We start from the raw sequence: 21,470 nt of genomic DNA, 5'->3' as shown, positions 1-21,470 counted from the left end.
ATGTATGGAGAGCACAACATGGATCGGAACGTGATTACACATTCTTTTCTCACCCGCAGCTATCCTACTCACGCATTGACTCCTTCATAGTAGACAAATGGACACTCCAAAATGTTATGGACTCTGATATTGGTCTCATCACATGGTCAGACCACGCCCCTATTTCGATCACCCTTGGCGATTGTAGACCGGGACCACCGAGAATATGGAGACTTGACACCTCCCTTCTGGAGGACCCTAAAGTCCTGCAAGAAATAGAGACTGAGCACCACTCCTTCTTCGAACTTAATGATTTGCCTGATACCGACAAATTTATACTTTGGTCAACCTACAAAGCTTACCTTAGAGGTATTTTCATAAAGCTTAGTAAAAGAGCGAGACGACAGAGGACCCAGCAGATTGATGAGGTTTTATCTAACATTTCAGAAATAGAAAAAATAAACAAATCTCCCCCCTCCCACATGCAAACTCTTAAACTCCTGGAGCTAAGACAAAAACTACGCACCCTTCTGCTACATAAATTCGAACGTAACTTTAAATTCTCCAAGGCCAACTTTTATGCTTTAGGTAATAGGGCTGGATCACTACTAGCAAAACAAGTAAAAGCCCATCGCACAAAAGCCAAAATTCTCTCTCTCCGACACCCCACTTCAAAACAACTCTTAACTAACCCTCAGGAAATTGCAGATGCGTTTAGTGAATTCTACGCATCACTCTATAATCTCAGAAATGACCCTCTCACTCCCCAACCCACAGCGGAACAAATTTTTAGCTATTTAGACCCGATTAAATTGCCTAAAATTTCAGAGGCACAATTCGAAACTGTCTCTAAACCATTCACTAATGAAGAAGTCCTCAAGGCCATAAACACCCTCCCTCTCCATAAATCCCCGGGAGAGGATGGCTTTTCTAACCTATTCTACAAAAAATTTGCCACCATTTTAGTCCCTAAACTAACAGACCTCTTCAACACTGCTGGTTCCTCTGGCTCTTTGCCTACAGATATGCTGCGCTCACTTATAGCAACCATTCCAAAACCTGGGAAAGACGCCTCTGTTGCCTCTAACTATAGGCCAATTTCGCTCTTAAATACCGACATCAAGCTGCTCGCCAAAGTTATCGCCAACAGACTGATGATGTTTCTCCCAGAGCTGGTCCACCCAGACCTGGTTGGGTTTATCCCAGGCACCTGACGCAACTAGAAGGGTGCTCAACCTCGTCCATCAGGCTGCGCAAAGTCGAACGCCTTCTCTGCTTCTATCCCTAGATGCAGAGAAGGCGTTTGATAGGGTACACTGGAACTTCCTCCAGGCAGTGCTGACAAAGTTCGGTATTACCGGTTGGTTCCAAAACGCAATCCTTTCCTTATACTCTAAACCATCAGCTACAGTGTTCACTGGGGGGACGATATCTGCTCCTTTTGAAATATCTAATGGTACACGGCAAGGGTGCCCCCTCTCCCCACTTCTTTTTGCTCTACTAATGGAACCCTTGGCCTCCAAAATAAGATCCGATCCCCTAATCTCTGGCATACCATGTAATGGTACAGACCACAAAATTAATCTATATGCGGACGACGTAGTTCTAATGGTCACTAACCCCATCCAGTCCCTACAGACTATACAAAACATCCTTCACCAATTCAGCTCTATCTCTTATTATAAACTAAATGCCACAAAATCCATGGTTCTCCCTATACATCTCCCTCCTCAAATGGCTACCCACCTAAAATCCACCACGCCATACGTATGGACGAACACGTCTATTCCCTACCTGGGAATCCTGCTAACCCCCAATCTAAACCGATTGATCGACTTGAACTTCCATACCTTCTCTTGAAATTTACCCACGCTACTGAAATCTCTACGCTGCATGGGTCTCTCTACACTGGGGCGTATAGCTACCTTCAAAATGATAATACTGCCAAAACTTCTCTACTTATTCCGAACACTCATCTTACCTATTCCTCGCTCCCTCCTGACCACAATCCAGAGTCAAGTAACTAAATTTATCTGGAACTCTAAACCACCTAGATGTGCTAGCTACATACTCACTAGACCCAACAAATTAGGCGGAGCTGGACTGCCTCATATTGGCAACTACTACTATGCCTCAATATTAGACCAACTGTACTATTGGTGGCATCCTACACCTGAAAAACAATGGTCCACCATTGAAACCTCCTATTCCCAACTGGCTAACCTAACTGACCTCCTCTTATTATCGACGGCCGGCTACTCCCCAACACCTAGATGCACTAACCCTATGATATCTGCCTCTCTACAGGCATGGAATAGACTTCTTACCGCGTACCCCCGGGACTCACCTAGTAAGACATTACCATTACCACTAAGAGCCCTGTCCTCCTGCATTCCAGACTTGAACCTCTCCCGGTGGCACAAAGCTGGTATACTGGTCATTGGTGACTTGATCAACCACAATTCAGTACATTTGTTTGCAGATCTGCAAACTAAATTTCAACTCCCAAACTCAGAAGCTTACATGTACACTAGAATCACTCGCTTCTTGACCACGACCAAACTACCCTCCACAGTAAAAATTCCTTTACCAATCTACCTACATTACTTCTCTAACCCATCCCCTAGCAAAAGTATTTCCAGGATATACTCCTGCCTTAATGACACCAAACCCTGCTCTCAGGTGCACTCCTTAAATAAATGGGCCGAAGAACTGAATGTCCCCTTCACCCAAACTCAATGGCTACAGGCCTTTACAGACACCTTTCAGGCATCTCATTGTTCCAACCACTGGGAATCCTACCAGAAAACCATCCACAGATGGTACCTCACACCCTACCGACTCTCAAAAATGTACCCTGGCCAGCCTCCATCATGCTGGAGGAACTGCGGAAGTATAGGTTCCATCGCACATACCCTCTGGTTCTGCAAATCCCTTACATCCTTTTGGAACCAAGTATTCGCTTTACTCTCCTCCATTACTGGGACGTCCTGCCCTCCATCCCCAGCTCTAGCCCTGCTACATATTGGCATGGACAAAATACCATTCTCAGCTAGATGTATTATTATTCACCTACTCTATGCTGCCAAATTGAATATCACTAGATTATGGAAAACTGCTAGAATTCCCTCCATCTCGCATACTATCGCTGACCTCAACTTTCAATGTGAAATGGAGAGAATAGTAGCCAGAAAAAACTCACGTTTACGTAAATTCAAAGATATGTGGTCTCTTTGGTTACAACATCCAAAATGTACTGTTCAACTGTAATTACCCTGGTGTAAACTACTTATGGATCGTTTATCCCTTCATTCACAACCTGCTGGTGCCCTTCTCCCTCCACCTCCTATTTCCTCCCCCCTCATCCCTAACCCCCCCTCCCCCCCTTTTTTTCCCGTCTAGAACCTGTTACTACTCGACAACCATCCTTTGTTCAACATTCTACTGTTTCAAATCACCACAGTGTTAATTAACGAATAGACAGTTTCTAGTCGGAACATCTGTATATGTCACTACTGTTATGACTCTAACATGTATGTACCTGTTTGAAACTTCAATAAAAATTACAATTCAAAAAAAAAAAAAAAAAAAAGAGAAAGTGTTGACTGCGCTAGCTCCTAATCAAATTTATGTTCTGCCACTCTTATTATAGCAGTGAAAAATATCAGTGAAAAAATCCAGTGATGAACAGTTAATATGTGCCAAAATTTTAAACACCAAATAGTACACCTAAAAAACTATAATATAGGCTGAACTCCAAATATGTAATGAATAAATTAATACTTGTATAAACCAATCAGATATACAGTGCTAAAATAAACCAGCAAAGTGAATTCACAAATAAAACAAAACGAAAAAACGAAAAAAATATATATGTGAAAAAATTGTGAATAAATAATGTGCATCAAGTCCCAGTGAATTGATTTAGTGAAAATTAACTTATTCCTGTGTGTTCATCCCTCATCTGTGTCTCCGTGCCACTGATTCTGCTGAGTGGCCAATCTACAAGGTGGTGGTGTTGTCACACATTGGTGGAATCAGTGGCACAGAGACACAGATGAGGGATGAACACACAGGAATAAGTTGATTTTCACTGAAGCAATTCACTGGGACTTGATGCACATTATTTATTCACAATTTTTTCACATATATATTTTTTTCGTTTTTTCGTTTTATTTGTGAATTCACTTTGCTGGTTTATTTTAGCACTGTATATCTGATTGGTTTATACGAGCATTTATTTATTCATTACATATATGGAGTGCAGCCTATATTTTAGTTTTTTAGGTGTTTAAAATTTTGGCACATATTAACTGTTCATCACTGGATAGGAAAAATGGAGGGTATTTTGTAAAAATCTTTCACAGTAATAGTTAAAAGATTTTTAAGTGCAGATTAAAGGTCGACGGAAGATTGATTTGTTGAGACAGGACTATAATTTGGTCTTAGAAGGACATACTTGAGTAGGGGGATAAAGTTAAAAAGGTTAAGAGGGAAGGAGGAGATTGCCTAGAATTGATTGAGGGGGGATACTGTTCAGGTGGAGGGATGGGGTTAGGGGGATGCTGTTTTGCTTTATTTCCCTCTGTTCTCTCTTCCTTCCCCCCCCCTTTTCTTCCCCCCTTGCTTCCCCATTTTTTTTCCTCTCCCTCCTTCCCCTCAAAAATATTTCTTCTTTTCTTCTTTTCTTACCCCTTCGTTGTGGATATTGGAGGCAATGTGCTGAAATATCGCTAAATAAGAACGTTATAAGAATATACATGGAAGCCCGGGGTTCACTAGGTACTCTGTTCATGTTTTAATCCATCTTTCCCCATTAGGGTGGTCCTGAGATAAGGGACTATGTTTTCTGTCAAGAGGCAGAAAGGGGGGACTTCGTGCACAGGTGGTGCACCTCTGCACGGATTCATCCTCCCTTTAGGGGGATGTGTCACAGGGGTTTTTTGTGGGAGGTTTTTTCACCAGATGCATCCAAGGTGAGAGATTTCAGAAGGCTGGGAACAGACACCAATCAGGCGCAGCAGCATAGTAAGAGATTCATGAAGGTAGTGAGAGAATGACTGGTAGAATGAAGATTGTTTTGTATAATGTGAGAGGGCTCTTCTCAATTGGTAAGAGGAGCTGTCTCTGGCATAAGCTGGCAAAGATAGTATTTCTGCAAGAGACGTATTTCATAGCAAGGTCGACCCCTCGTATGCCTCTTTTTCCATATAATTAATGGTTCCATGCACCCTCGCCCATCTCTAGGGACAGATGAGTTACAATAGCTATTCATAAACAATGCCCCTTAGTACCGACCCTAAAGGCGGCTTTCTTTTTGTTAAGGGCAAGATCCAGGGTCAGTGTTCTACCCTCGCTACTATATATGGCCCCAATAATCACACCGTTAAATTTCTATCTAAAACTATGGACATTTTGGGGAGGTTCCGGGAAGGTTTACTGATGGTGGGAGGGGATTTTAACATTACCTTGGACCCCAGTTTAGACACCTCTTCTGGGAAACCTTTGTGTCTCATAAGGCTTTAAGGCATATTAAACAGCGCCTTCACTCTCTGCATTTGGTAGACAGTTGGAGAGTGCTGCACGAGCGGGACAGGGATTTCAGCTATTATTCTAAAACACATAATGTATATTCAAGTATGAAAATGTTGTTGGTTGATCAATTATGTAAATTCATCAACTGTTCAGTCTATCACCATATCAGACCATGTCCCAATAAGCTTAACGATATGTCTGGCATTGATTGGGGGCATGGAAAGAACATGGTGATTGAATTAATCTATTTTGGATGATAAACAGAAGGTGAAATCCCTGTCCCGCACATTAGCATTGTATTTTGAGACCAATACATCAGAGGAAGTGTCTGACCAAGTGGTATGGGAAGCCCATAAGGCAGTCATCAGAAGGGAATTAATTTTAACCACTTGCTTACAGGGCACTTAAATCCCCTCCTATCCAGACCAATTTTCAGCTTTCAGCGCTGACGCACTTTGAATGACAATTACGCGGTCATACAACACTGTACCCAAATGAAATTTTTATAATTTTTCCCCACAAATAGAGCTTTCTTTTGGTGGTATTTGATCACTTCTGCGGTTTTTACTTTTTGTTAAAAAAATGTAAAAAACGGATTTTGTTTTTTTTAAATGTTTTTTTTTTATATTTTGTTATAAAAAATTTAAAACGGGTCATTTTTCTCCTTCATTGATGTACGCTGATGAGGTGGTAGTGATGGGCACTGATAGGTGGCAGTGATGGGCACTGATGGGTGGCAGTGATGGGCACTGATGGGTGGCAGTGATGGGCAGCACTAGCAGGTGGCACTGATTGGCACTACAGGTGAGCATTGATAGGTGGCACTTGTGGGCACTGTTAGGTGGCACTTGTGGGCACTGTTAGGTGGCACCGTGGGCACTGTTAGGTGGCACTTATAGGTGGCACTGATGAGGCAGATGTGCCTCTTCCACTTGGGGACCGATGTCCCTGGCATCCGAGCCGGTGATCGGCTTTTTTTTCTACTCGCGCTGTCAGCGATTACCGATCCTTTGTTTACATCATATGATCAGCTGTCATTGGTTGACAGCTGATCACATGGTAAGGGGCCGGGACCGGCCCCTTACACGGATCGGTGATCAGCCGAGTCTCAGTGACTCGGTGATCACAGCATGCCCGGCCCGCGCCTTGCAGGGCACGAGCAGGGAGCGTGCACAGGGGAGGCCGTTATATGACGGCCTCCTGGGAATGCAGGTCCGCGCTGTGGCCGTCATCCGGCCATAGCGCGGATAGCAGGTGGTTAATGGGGCCACACATTAGAAAAGAGAGACAGAAATAAATAGTTGAGCTTCTAGAGGAAATACATAAACTTGAAATTAGACACAAGGCCCATTTAAAACCTGGGGACGTGCAGAGACTAGAGAAACTGCGGGTAGATTTAAAACAGCTTCTTGATCAAAAAGTTCAAAATAAACACAGATATTTTACCCACTGTTTCTATTGAACAAGGGAACAAGGGTGGAAGACTATTGGCTAGACAATTAAAGGAACAACAGGATTTACTCCATGTTCACACTATAAAGGTAGGTGATAAGCAGATAGTGGACACCCAAGCAATAGAAGCTGAATTTCACCGCTTTTATGGGTCTTTATACAATATAGACTCAGTTCCTGTGGGGGCAATGGATGGTGGGCGTGTGGACCAGTGTATTGTGGGCACATGGGCACAGCCCCCCCTATCCCTGCTGCCGCCTCCCTATCCATGCGCTTGGCCCCTTTCATGATGCCGGACTCATGGACTCCAATGTCGGGGCAGGAGGGGTGTATTTTTTGAAGCACCCGATTAGAGCCAGAGGATCTAATAGGCTTAAAAAAAGGGCGGGCTCGGGGCACAGAGAGGGTGCCCTGATCCCACCCAATTGTGTAACCATAGCAAATAAATATTCCCTATTTTCACACCACATTGCATTTCTGCCTATCTGGAGGCAGGTCAGTGAGACCTGTTTCCTGATTGGCCAAAGCGTCAGGCATCCCTATTGGATGATCAGCGCTTTGGACAGAGCGGAGGAAGCTGAAAAGATGAGAGGAGAAGCCGGAGAAGAGGACACCTTGCCAAGGCAAGCGCTGGTCCTCCTGCAGGGGGTTTTCCTGCGATCCATCTGCGGGGGTGGTGTTAGCAGGGTGTCCCACAATCTATCCATGGGGGGTGGGAGCAGGGTGCCCCGTGATCCATCCGTGGGGGGGGTGGGACCGGGGTGTCCTGCGATCCATCCGCGGGGGGATGAGTGTGAGCAGGGTGCCGGGAGGGACACTGGCAGCATTTTATGGGCACACTGGCAGCATATGATGGGCACACTGGCAGCATTTGATGGGCACACTGGCAGCATATGATGGGCACAATGACAGCATATGATGGGCACAATGGCAGCATTTGATGGGCCCACTGGCAGCATATGGGCAGACTGGCAGCATTTGATGGGCATATGATGGCACAATAGCAGCATATGATGGGCAGACTGGCAGCGTTTGGCACAGTGGCAGCGTTTGATGGCACAGTGGCTGCAATTGATGGCACAGTGGCTGCAATTGATGGCACAGTGGCAACATTTGAGGCCACAGTGGCAGCGTTTGATGGGCACGGTGGCAGCGTTTGATGGGCACGGTGGCAGCGTTTGATGGCACATTGGCAACATTTAATGGGCACAGTGGCAGTGTTTGATGAGCACAGTGGCTGCAATTGATGGGCACAGTGGCTGCAATTGAAGGCAAAATGGCAGCATTTGAGGGCACAGTGGCTGCAACTGATTTTTTTTCAAAAATTTTTTGCAACCCCCAAAAAATTTTTAGCACCAGCCGCCATTGGTACGGACAGAATTCGGGAGTATCTTGAGGCTTCAGAGGTGCAAGCTATTCCATCTGTGGCTCTAGAGGAAATGGAAAAAGCAATTTCCATTGAAGAGTTGGGAGAAGCGTTTGCGGCTTTGCCATTGGGTAAAAGCTGCGACCAGATGGTTTCACAAATATGTATTATAAAAAGTTTTCATCAATCCTGTTGGCTCCTCTGTGCAAATACCTTAATTCTGATTCAGTCTCTAACCCATTGCCTCCAGAGGCACTCTTGGCTTATGTGACGGTTCTCTCGAAATCAGGGAAGGATCCTCAGTGCTGTGCCAGCTATAGACCCATCTCCCTTCTCAACTCTGACACTAAACTCCTGGCTAAAATTCTGACCCTTAGGTTACAAGACCATATAGTTAAATTGATTCACCCAGATCAAACAGTGTTTATGAAGGCCAGAGATAATATTATTCAGGCCCTGCATGTATTGCATTGGATAAAAAATGGACCGAAAAAGACACTGAGCATAGTAATTTCAATAGATGCTGAATAAGCATTTGATAGGGTGGGGTGAGAGTTTATGGTCAGAGTTTTGAGGGAGATGGATCTGAGAGAATGGATGATGGGGTGGGTGATGGCATTGTATGCAGATCCTAGAGCAAGGGTTAAGGTCCATGGTAGATTATCAGATTATTTTGAGTTACGGAATGGGACTAGGCAGGGATTCCCTTTCTACGAACAATTAGGGGAAATAGGAGCATTATTGGGATTTGTATCGGATCAACGGAACATAAGATCTCAGCTTATGTAGATGATCTACTGTTGTATCTTTCTTCTCCCCAGGAGTCTTTGATGGAACTGATGTTGGAAATAGACAGGTTTGGCCTTATATCTAATTTTAAAATAAATATTGAGAAATCAGTGTTGATGCCAAGCCATGTGCCTGTGAGGATGAGGAATACGCTGCAACAATCTTTTCCTTTTGTTTGGCACCTCAATTCTATATTCTATTTGGGGATTTATATCTCTTCAGATGTAAAGCACCCTTATGATCTAAATTATGGACCCTTGGTGGTATCTATATTAAAAGACTTGCAGAAGTGGAGAAGTCATACTCTGATGTGGTTTGGCAGGGTAAATGCGCTTAAATTGAGTGTAATCCCTAGACTTACTTATGTTTTACATACCGTACCCATAACACTCCTATGGACATTCTTCAAACAAATAAATAGGGCTTTTACAACCTTTGCGTGGGGAGATAAACACCCTAGGTTGGCATATGAGATTCTGAGGAGACCAAAACGGGAGGGTGGGGTGGGACTTCTGGACATAGTGACTTATTACAGAGCCATGGCCCTGGTTTGTATTTTGAACTGGTGCCATGACTCTGCTAGTAAACTTTGGGTGCCTCTGGAGAGGACACTAGCGGGTAGGAACCTGGCTGGAGCCCCCCGGATTCTGGTTTCATACGGGGGGATATTGGAATATGCTTCACCATTGACGAAAACAACACTATCTATTTGGGACAGAATGAATAGTATGGGAAAGTTTCCCCCCCCCATGACACCACTGGAAGGATTCCCCTGGTTTCCCCCCGGGGAAAAGAAAGGGAGTTTAGACCGTTGGGGGATGGATGGGAAGGGTAATTGTGCTAGCGTGGCCCCACAGGGTAAATTGGCAGAATTGGTTTTGAGATTGGAGGAAATACCAATGGCTGTATGGAAATATTGTCAATTGTCGGATCTGTTTAATAAGTGGAAGCATTAGGTTAGGCCAGCGAACCCACTTACTATTTTTGAGGAAGGGTGTGTCAACTTATCAGAGCCGGGCCATATGTTGTCTTGAATGTATAAGCTGGTTCTAAGTGCCCAAAATATGACAACTCCCTATTTTATCCGAGAATGGGAAAGGGAGCTGTTCCTCAGAGTCCTGTGCTGTAAACGACATCAGTGACAACGTCATCGCGGCCATGGCCACTGACACAGCTAGAGTCTGTGAACTGGGTGAAGATGGAATCTTTGTCAGCGATGACAGCTTGCTGCTGGAGGGCTTCGTTCATAGGTAAGTTTCACATAATGTGCTAGTATGTGATGCATACTAGCACATATAACTAGAGATGGGCCGAACAATCCCCTGTTCAGTTCGCACCAGAACTTTTGAACATCCTGAAAGTTCGGAAGCGAATAACAAACCCCATTGAAGTCTATGGGACCCGAACGTGAAAAATCAAAAGTGCCCATTTTGAAGGCTTATATGGAAGTAACTGGGCATACGATGATTATGGTGGTCCGGGTACTGTCCTGGGGGACATGTATCAATGAAACAAAATTTGTAAAAAAAAGTCACTTTTAAATGAGCAGTGATTTATTGATGCTCAAAGTGAAAGCAAAAATGAAAAATTCCTTTCAATAAAGTGCCCGGGGGAGGGGGGGTTCCCTTAGTCTACCCGAAAAGTGGTACATCTGTACTGTGTATAGAAGTTGCTGCAGCAATAATTGCATTTATAAAATAAAAAAAAATGACATTTTCCCTGCAAGCTTTCGGCTTGCCGAGCCAGTCTGTATGATAAGGTTACAATGTAGTGCCCTGGGAACAAGATTAGATTAGAGATTTTTTGGATAGATTCTAGTGTCTCTTCCACAGATGTTTGGAAAGAAGTAACAGGTGCAAAAAAATTAGTCTTTGGGTGTCGGTGGTGCCTTCACACCATAACCCTATAGAGATACCCTTGATGAAAGCAAGAATTGGCCTTGCTGTCAAAAATTGCAATGATATGCACCTATATGCAAATGTAAATAATTGCTGTGTATCGTTAAGGAGCAAGTGGCTGACGCTTTGTTTGAATAACTCAGCTGACTTCTTCATACCTGATGCTGGGGCTATGGCAGGAATAACTGTGGACAAGGAGGCAAGTTTGGCCACTCTGGCAGCTGCAGTGGACTGTGCACCAGTCTCTGCTTGGGTGACAGGGGATGAGGATGGTTTAGTAAGCCAGTCCACCACCTCCTCTGCATGCTGTGGCTGGTTAGCACGGGCAACATCACTAAACAGAGGAAATGATGCCCTGCCTGAAGACTGACCACATCCACCTTTGCCTGTGGACACATACACTGCTGGCCCCCTCACAGTGCCATGGGAACGTCTGCCTCTTTATGTTGTCCTCCCAGATATGATTGGGAGGGGGGGTGCTTATTAACAAAATGTAATATAGATGTGGAAATGTGTACGTGGATGCACTTTAATCAATGGAAAGTGGTGTTTGGTGCACTTTAACTTGAGTACTCAGACACACTCCACTGATACACTATCATATAGTGCAGTAAAACTGCACTGATGCACTGCGTCAAACGTGCAGTAACGCACAGAAGTATACTGCATTAAACAGAAGATAACGCACTGAAATATATGGTGTTAAACTTGCAGTAACGCACTGAACTTTACTGTGTTAAACGGAAGATAACGCACTGAAATATACTGCTTTAAACTTGCTGTAATGCACTGAAATATACTGCGTCAAGCGTGCAGTAACGCACAGAAATGTACTGCGTTAAACGTCACGTAACACACTGAAATATACTGCGTTAAGCGCACACTAAAGCACAGAAATGTACTGCAATAAACGGCAAGTAACGCACTGAAATAGGCATTTAACACAGTTTATTTTAGTGCGTTACTGCAAGTTTAACGCCATATATTTCAGTACGTTACGTGCCATTTAACTCGTTAATGCAAGTTTAATGGCACGTAACGCACTGAAATATACGGAATTAAACTTGCAGTAACGCAATGAAATATACTGTGTTAAACAGTTAACACAGTAAAACGGGTGGATAAACACATGCAGAGTATGCGCATTGGCAATTTATATCTACCATTGGGAAGACATGTGGCCAGACAGCATAATTATAGACTACCCGCTGTCAAATTCATAGGTTTGGACAGGCTACATATACCCATTAGGGGGGGGTGACTGGAACAAGGCTCTGCTCCAGCGTGAAATGCGCTGGATCAGATGCCTTAGGGCCACCCCCCCCCCGGTTTGAAGTTGAGAGCTCTAGACCCTTTTTGGAGGGCTACAGCTCTGGGAAGACTGATTACATTTTACTTCAAACTCATGTCCTTACTGCTGGTTTTAACTTGCTGAGGTATTCAATCAAAGCAAGTAATACCCTCCACCCATATTTGAAATCCCTGATCTATGTGGATGGGATCCTTTTTTGCTCTCCCAGGGTACCCTCCAAGAGGGTCCTGCGTGAACCCCTAAATTGTCCGGGAAATACTAAATTTGAGACTGAATTCTGGGAGGGTTTATTTATTTATTCTTTGCATTTTCTGAATGTCGTTATTTTTTGCATATGTCTTTATTACATTTGTATGTTTATTTTCTATTTATGGTTGCCCTCTGCGTGAGGATTTATTGATATTCACCTATATGTTGTAGATGATTACAATGTACAACTGGTTCAATTTCATTGTTGTTGCTTCCCAGTGTGAAGGCTCCGAGTCTCTTAATGCCTCTGGTTCTCCAATAGGAGGATTCTGCCCCCTCTGTTCCCCTATCCTTACCCGGCACAGGGGGGCTGTGGTGATATACACTGCGGCATCCACACCCCCTGGTTCTGATATATCAGACCAGGGGACTCACTGTGTCGGTGGTTTATAGTCCTTCCAGGTCTCCATCTACCCAGTTTCAAAGTCTGGAACATGTGGATGTGCTGACCCCTAGGGATGTAATGGCAGGTTTAAGGCATTTAGGTGACCTCTCTGTGCAGCCGTCCATGTTAGGATGGGCTTACTGCCACTCATGCTGAAACTTTTTCCCAGGTTTGCCATCTTGGGTTTTTAACTTCATGATGCATCGCGCTACAATCCTCCATTCAGCGACAATGCATCATTTCATTGCCCCTCCTATATTGGTGGGACCTCCTTCCCCCTCCCCTCTTGGTGGCTTTGGCAATCCGCCTTTTTCCTAGATGGCGACTATATCCTCTGAGGGAGTGTTTACCATTCCTGGAGGATACACTCTCCATCACGCCTGGTCATATGACGGCGACGTTGGATGTCAGATTCCCACAAAGCCGAGATGTGTGGAATCGCCATGGCAATGCGACGCCTCCCTCTTTCAACCAACTACACCCACACCGCACAGGCTATGGCGGTGTGAGACGTCATATCCATTCCCTGATTAGAGGCGTGACGTCGCCATGGAGACGTGACACCTCCCCTTATCTGAGCACCACGCCCACACCCTATATAAGGACGTCAGGGCGGCTAATGGCGTCATTCCCTCCCTCGGTGTTTGACCGAAGGGAACACTGCAGTGAAGGCTTCTCCTTGCAGGTACACCTGCGGATTGAATTGGACCCTGTTGCTATGTTATTGTGTCTCATAAGGTAAGCCCTACATGGTTAGAATAAAACTGCTTAGCTGGGAATATGTTTGGGAAATATACACTCTAGAGGGGACTTTTCCCATTTTTCTTACATCTTTATATAGCCATCAAACTCTGCTTCTTGGTCGCCCTACTTGGGGATTTTTACAAATTTATCTTGTCGTCCTGTAGTAGGATGTAGTGCAGCATGGGCAACGGATGGTAGAGACCCTCTTACCTTGGCACTGGGAATGCACTTTATCAGGTTTTTACGAATGCATGAAAAATGTAAGTGGCTTTGGTGGATCCTATTACCTTGTTACTCCACTGATATATATATATATATATATATATATATATATATATATATATATATATATATATAGCTTGTAACACTGTTATTTTGATCTTTCTTAGAACGTGATACAATTTTCCCTGAGGAAGACTCTTTTATGCTTGAAACGTGTTGGAATACTGCTACTTGACGCCACCGTATCGCATTGGTGGTGATTGTATCTCGCAGCAGGATGTATCATGGTCTATAACTAATACTTTTTTCTTCTATATTATCATGCAATATGATCTTTTAAAATTCACTTGATTATTGAAGTCTATTTTTGTATGTCATGAATTTTCTGTGTATCAATAAATTATTTTTATTCAGTTTTTTGTTACATTGCCTTTAAAATCCCATTTTGAGCTTTATATTTGCTTTTCATAGCACTGAACAGAGCCCTGTTCAATCTCTATCCATGCCAATGTCACACTGAAAATGGCCGCTATTGAAAGAATACTTTTATAGTGTGGGGTGGGATTAACAGCAATGAGCCATGATTGGATAGAGCCATCATGACAGCATCCAATCACGGCTCTGACAGTGCTCTGTGCCCTGATTGGGCAAAGCTTTCATTGCTTCAGCCAATCAGGGCTTTCAGTGCACTGTGCGGTGGCAGAGTGCATTCTGGTCGTTCTGCGGGCCGAAGAAACGGTTGAACGCCCTGATAATTTGATTAACGTGCGAACAGCCAATGTTTGGCCCCAACTCATGCTCGGGCCGAACCGTTCGCCCATCCCTAATTATAACTTTGCCTTGCAAGTTAAAAAAATCGCCGACAGTTTACTACCACTTTAATGATAGTGGCACTGTTTACCTTTCACCAATTACTACTCCCACTAATATTACTATATGTGATCAGTCATAGCAACTGTTACACTATATAATCTGTCAGCAACTATTCTTACCAGGGCCCTCTTTAGCGTGGGGCAAAAGGAGCATCTGCCCAGGGCCTCGTCATTGTTGGAGGGCATCGCCCCTTTAAACCCTGCGTTGCCTGCCAGAGTTTGGCCACCTCCTGTGCTGGTTGCATACTGGCTGCTCGCCTACTGTCACTTGTAAATACAGGAGTGCTGCTTTTGTATTTACAAATGACAGTGCTCCTCTACTGGCGGCCACTCAGATTTCTTGGGTATACACCAATCTCTGAGAGCAGAGGAGGAAGGGGGCAGGGAATCTGCACAGGGGAAGCTCCTTCTGAAACCTGCAGGCTGCATGGACATTGGACATGCTGTGAGTAGGATTTGTGACAAAAGAAAACTGTGTACTGGAATGGGATGGGAGAGCCTTGTACTTGGAGGGAGGGAGTGCAACTTTGTACTGGAATTGGGGGGCTTGCACTCTGCACCTAGCACACCCCTGCACTCTGCTCCTAGTGCACCCCTGTACTCTGCTCCTAGCACACCCCTGTGGTCTGCTCCTAGCGCACCCCCTGTACTCTGCTCCTAGCGCACCCCCCGTACTCTGCTTCTAGTGCACCCCCTGTACTCTGCACCTAGTGCACCCCTGTACTCTGCACCTAGCGCACCCCCACACTCTGCACCTAGCGCACCCCCACACTCTGCACCTAGCGCACCCTTGTACTCTGCACCTAGCGCACCCCTGCACTCTTCACCTAGCGCACACCTGTTCACTGCACCTAGCACACCTCTGCACTCTGCCTCTAGTGCACCCCTGTACTCTGCATGTAGCGCACCCCTAAACCCTGCACTCTGCATGTAGCGCACTCCTCAGTCCTGCACTCTGCATGTAGCACACCCCTCAACCCTGCACATATTGCAACCCTGAACCCTGCACTCTGCACCCTGCACTCTGTACAAAGCGCACCCCTGCACTCTGTATCTAGTGTACCCCTGAACCCTACACTTTGTACATAGAGCACCCCTCAACCCTGCACTCTGTATGTACCTTTTAACTATGCACGCTTTATGTAGTGTGCCCCTCAACTCCTGTTCTGTCAGGAACCCCTCGATGTTAGTACAGTTTGGCCACACCCACAATTTGATGCAAAGGTGATGATGTACAGTAACCTCTAGCAACCAATCAGTGAGTAATAATTATTTGCAGTAACCTCTAGCAAACAATCAGTGAGTGGTAATGATGTTATGTATCCTCTAGCAACCAATCAGTGAGCAGTAATGATGTGCAGCAACCTCTAGAAACCAATCAGTGACAGTAATGATGTGCAGTAACCTCTAGCAACCAATCAGCAAGCAGAAATTATGTGCTGTAACCTCTAACAACTAATGGAGTGGTAATGATGAGTTGTAACTTCTAGCAACCAGGCAGTGAGTGGTAATGATATGCTGTAACCTCTGGCAACCAATCGCAATCACTGCCTGTTCTAGTTGCTAATTACTGTATGTCTAAGAGTGGGGGGGGGGGTCTAAGAAAATGTTTGCCCAGGGTCCAATCAATATTAAAGACAGCCCTGATTCTCACTGAATATAATCTATTTTAATATTGTCAATATATATAAACTTTTACAAACTGACTAATGTCCCCATGAGTGCCAAACTGAATATCATCACTGTATATCACTACTCTCTGACTAATATCAAAATTCACTAAATATGATACCAAACTAATTCATGACACTGTGTATTAATCTGTCACCAGCTACCATAGCCACCTATGTCACAATAAATAATTTGTCCCTATCAAACCAAGTTGTGTCGCTGTATATTATTTGCTGTCTAGCTGTCACTGTACAGAATCTCCCACTGACTGACTGACTATAGTGGCTTATATCACTGTACATAACCTGTCATTAATTTCACTATATGTCATTTTTTTTTATTTGTTCCATTGGGAATATCTCCCGTCACGTTCTTTCTTGGAAACAAAGTGTGAAAGGAAATCTCATTGAGAAGAAATCCTCTCTTAGGCATTTTTCACATGGCAGAAAAAGAGATCTCCAGTGTATATTCAGGTGTAGTTCCCTGCCCAGAAGGGACTGGTGGATTGTACAGTTGTGTACAGCCAGCCTGTACAAATCATTGACCCATTGACTGCATATAGGCACACACAGCTGTACAATCTACCAGTCACTCCTGGGCAGAGAAATACGCCCAAATGTACACTATATGACCCGCCTGTGACTAGGTGGAAATGGACTTGGTTCCAAAAATTGCACTTCTTCTATTGCCATCCCAGTGACAACTATCAAATTTTGAATCTATCACTTCCTGTCTTGTAACAATGGTTACCAATACCTAGTCTTTACAATCTGGTGATCAACATGTTGTCAACCCCCACTATACTGTAGATATATGGCAATTTATCAGACCTTTACGAAATATAGGGCACAAAAAACTTTACATCTGCAAGCAATGTTCATGTAATAAGACACATATTTTTTTTTTTTTAAGGTAATTTTTTAAGGTAAAATAAGCAATGATAAATGACTTTAAAGTAAAGGAATATTCCATGTTGAATGACTAGGCGAAAACAATTGTGACAACGACTAAGAAAAATGGAAATGATTACATGCAAATTGCCATTTCAGTGAAAAATAATGTGGTTTGAGGAGATGAATAATTTGTAGTAAGCACTGTTTTGTCTCCTGCCAAGATGATAGCTGCCAATATAAAGCTTTGAGAAAATGTGAATGTTGCAAGGATAAAAACTTAAACACAAATGACTAATTATTGATATAAACAAGTTTGTTTATACAGGTTTTCATGCTCTATAATAAAGGAACATTTTTTTGTATTATTTCAAATCATTTTATTGCCAGCTTTATATAGGGAATTTTGAATTTCAGTCAACATTAAACATTTTACTATTAAAAACCACAGTTGTAGAACATAGCAGCCATTCCATAAAATTACAAAGAAAAAAATCTAATGAACATAGCAATAATGGAAGAAAACAAAGTGTACACTGCAGTAAGAAACCAATATCAATAAAGGCACTATTGTGGGGATAAATTACAGAATTGTACCAAAGAAAACTGGCAAAACGGGAGCAATTACCAGAAACCAATTAGGTTTATTATTTCACAGGTATTAATAAATCTGATAAGATTCACTAGTTTTGTTACAGTTTTCCTAAATGAGCTTATTTATTGAATAAATTAAAGTGGTTATAAAGTTAAAATGATAAAACATTTAGACTTTATAACTACTTTGAATGTTTTTTTTTTAACCTTAATGCATTTCCTGCATTACAGTAAACCCCCCCCCCCCACACACACACACACACACACACACACACACACACACACACACACCTATCTGGCTCCTCTCATGGTCCAGCGCTTTACCCGGCTGCATTGTTGCTGTCCTCTCTTCCTGGTCTAACTGGAGACACTGAGAGCAGTTGGAGCCATTGGCCCTGTGAGTTTATGTAGGGGGGGGGGGGCTGAGCCATACTCTGTGTGTTTATGGACACACACATCCTTCGGGAGTGTGTCCACATGGGTGCACATGGGGGGGGGGGGGGGCGCCAAACAAGTAACGGCCCGCTCTGTGCACTATTGTTACACAATGCATACTGAGTAATAGTTTTAGTAAATCGGTATAGGAACATTTCTCTATATTGTCCCAGTTTCCTTTTTTATGTATGTAAGAACATGCTATACATTGGGTCATGTACAGGTGGCAGCATGATTGTAGGAGAAATGCACTTACAAATCCTAAAAAGTATCAGCACTAACATATTGGTGATTAGGCATTTGAGCGCAGGAAAGAAGCAATTCTGAAGGATGAATAGAAACCCAGACTGTGCCCAATTTTTAACAAACGTCTTTTCAATGAACATCTAGACCAGCTTTCCAAAAGTGACAACAAAAGTGACAACAGGACCTTGGACTATGTCTGTACAAGAGTGAGTTGACATGTCAGCATATAGTGACCAACAAGGGTGCATGTGATGGCATGCCAAGATAACTCCCCATAACAGCAAGTGCTTAAACAAGAACATTCATAGCAGGATTTCATGAAAGCTGCATATTTAAACAAATTGAAGACAGCTTTTGAAATTACCTTAACATATATGAGATCCTAATGAGTTTAGATCTACTTTAATCCTCCAGTTCTCCATTTTACTGTTTTGGATGCTAAGCAAGCCAGACTCTAAGGTAGTTACAGGTAAGTCATAGTTGCACACTACACACATTTTGCTGACTTCTTCTCAAAACAATTAATTGGTGTTACTTCTTGAACCACTTGCCGGCCAGAGCACGACGATATACATTGGCACAATGGCACGGCTGCGCAAATGGGTGTACAGGTATGTCCCCTTTAATAAGGGGCATTGTGGGTGCGCGTGCACCCCCCGCATGTCCGCCAGTGTCCCGCAATCGTGTCACGGAGCCGCAGAACGGGGAGATGCATATGTAAACAAGGCATTTCCCCGTTCTGCCTAGTGACAAGACAGAGATCTACTGGTCCCTGTCATTGGGAGCAGTGATCGCTGTCATGTCCTAGGTAGCCCTTCCCCCACAGTTAGAATCACTCCCTAGGACACACTTAATCCCTTGATCACCCCCTAGTGTTTAACCCCTTCCCTGTCATTTATACAGTAATCAGTGCATTTTTATAGTACTGATCGCTGTATAAAGGACAATGGTTCCAAAATAGTGTCAAAATTGTCCGATGTGTCGGCCATAATGTTGCAGTCATGATAAAAATCACAGATCACCACCATTACTAATAAAAAATAATAAGAAAAATGCCATAAATGTATCCCCTATTTTGTGGACGCTATAACTTTTGCGCAAAGCAATCAATATACACTTATTGTGATTTTATTTATTTTTTTACCAAAAATATGTAGAAGAATACATATTGGCCTAAACTGAGGAAAAAATTTGTTTTTTTTATATATTTTTTGGGAATATTTATTATAGCAAAAAGTAAAAAATATTGCTTTCATTTGAAAAATGTCGCTTTTTTTTTTTTTTTAGTGCAAAAAATAAAAACCAGGTGATCAAATACCACCAAAAGAAAGCTCTATTTGTGGGGGAAAAAAAAAACGTCAATTTTGTTTGGGTGCAATGTCGCACAACCATGCAATTGTCAGTTAAAGCAACGCAGTGCCATATCGCAAAAAGTGCTCTGGTCAGGAAGGGAGTAAATTCTTCCGGGGCTGAAGTGGTTAATGTCACTTAGTTTCATTATATCACACTAAGAAGCAGCTTTGTCACTTAACTGCCATTTCCAAAATAAATAACTAACTGTCTGTGTACATAGTATAGTGAAATAGTACTTACTCTCTGTCGATCACAAGACAAGTCACAGCCTCAGCAGCAATCACATTTGCTGTTCGAACATCCTCTCTGCAAAAGAAAATAAATCTTTAAGTCTTTGTTTTGTATTATACACACACACATATATGTACATTATATTTGTGATTACTTAAAGCGCATCTATAGCCAAAACTTTTTTTCCTAGTTTGGGATGGAGTGTTTAAAAGGTTAGAACCCCTGGTCACATTTTATTTCTATCTGGGGTTCTGTTGGAGAGATCTCACCTGACTTCCTGTCCTGGTGACACCTTTTTTTACCAGACAGGAAGTGAGGGAAAATCAGGGAAAAATACAACAATAAAAAGCTGTCAGGGGATCTAGCAATCCCTTACCTAAAGTGGAGCTTTACCTATAACAACTTGATAAAAAAATAATGTTCTTTAGCAAGGAACATGCATTCTGAAAAATCTATAAGAGCGGCGCTTAAAATCAATGATGTTAAAAATAATGAGTCCGAAGTAAAGGGAGGAAGGTTCCAATCACCGGTAGAAGTGCATGGATGTGGAAGCACACAACACCACGTAGTAAAATAATCTGCTTACCAGAAAGCAAAACAAACTAGGCGTGTAATTTAATCCACAGTTTATCCGGCAAGTTGGGCTCCATAATACAACTGCTAGAATTAGGAACAGCAGTATCCAGATGACATTCACACCCGATATGGCTTCTCCAGGGATTCACATCAATAGTACAGGCTCTCAGTGAACAGATCAACCATGCTCGATGAAAGAAACATAAGCAACCAATAGTGAAGCCCATAATACCAAAAGAATAATTTATTGTAGTAACTTACATTTAAAATTCAAGAACGCATGCATCAAAGAAACGATAGGCTGCAGCGTTCAGTGTGCTGGTGTCAGCCTGCCTGACATGTTTCATCGCAAACGGATGTCTTCAGAGGCGTGGTTATACAGACACCAACACACCCTAAATATATATAAGTACATACAAGGAAAGCAATTAAGCATGATTAGGATGAAACTAATCACCCACCAAACAACTGAATCTATTAGATTCTAACACATGTGAAGAAACTTATCAATAGCAAACCTCATATGCTGTTATTTCCATGGTGGTCTAGTGAGGAATATAGTGTGAGTGATAGCAAACCTCATATGCTGTTATTTCCATGGTGGTCTAGTGGGGAATATAGTGTGAGTGATAGCAGACATATCGTGCTATGGGAAGCACGAGAAAACGCCG

General features: G+C 43.1%; 1 protein-coding gene across 4 annotated transcripts in view; it reads right to left on the bottom strand.

The window, feature by feature from the left end:
* The window catches only part of PRKG1 (protein kinase cGMP-dependent 1), a 1,456,334-nt gene that overhangs the window by 128,430 nt on the left and 1,306,434 nt on the right, over window positions 1-21,470 (bottom strand). For all 4 annotated transcript variants that reach the window (XM_073596335.1, XM_073596337.1, XM_073596334.1 and 1 more), the window contains exon 8: window positions 20,233-20,298. In XM_073596335.1, the coding sequence (XP_073452436.1) occupies window positions 20,233-20,298 (66 nt within the window). The remainder of the gene's footprint in view (window positions 1-20,232; window positions 20,299-21,470) is intronic.

This window comes from Aquarana catesbeiana, linkage group LG08, assembly GCF_042186555.1.
Source record: "Aquarana catesbeiana isolate 2022-GZ linkage group LG08, ASM4218655v1, whole genome shotgun sequence".
Lineage (NCBI taxonomy): Eukaryota > Metazoa > Chordata > Amphibia > Anura > Ranidae > Aquarana > Aquarana catesbeiana.
The sequence above is the reverse complement of the archived record's forward strand: the minus strand, read 5'-3'. Positions and strand labels throughout refer to the sequence as shown.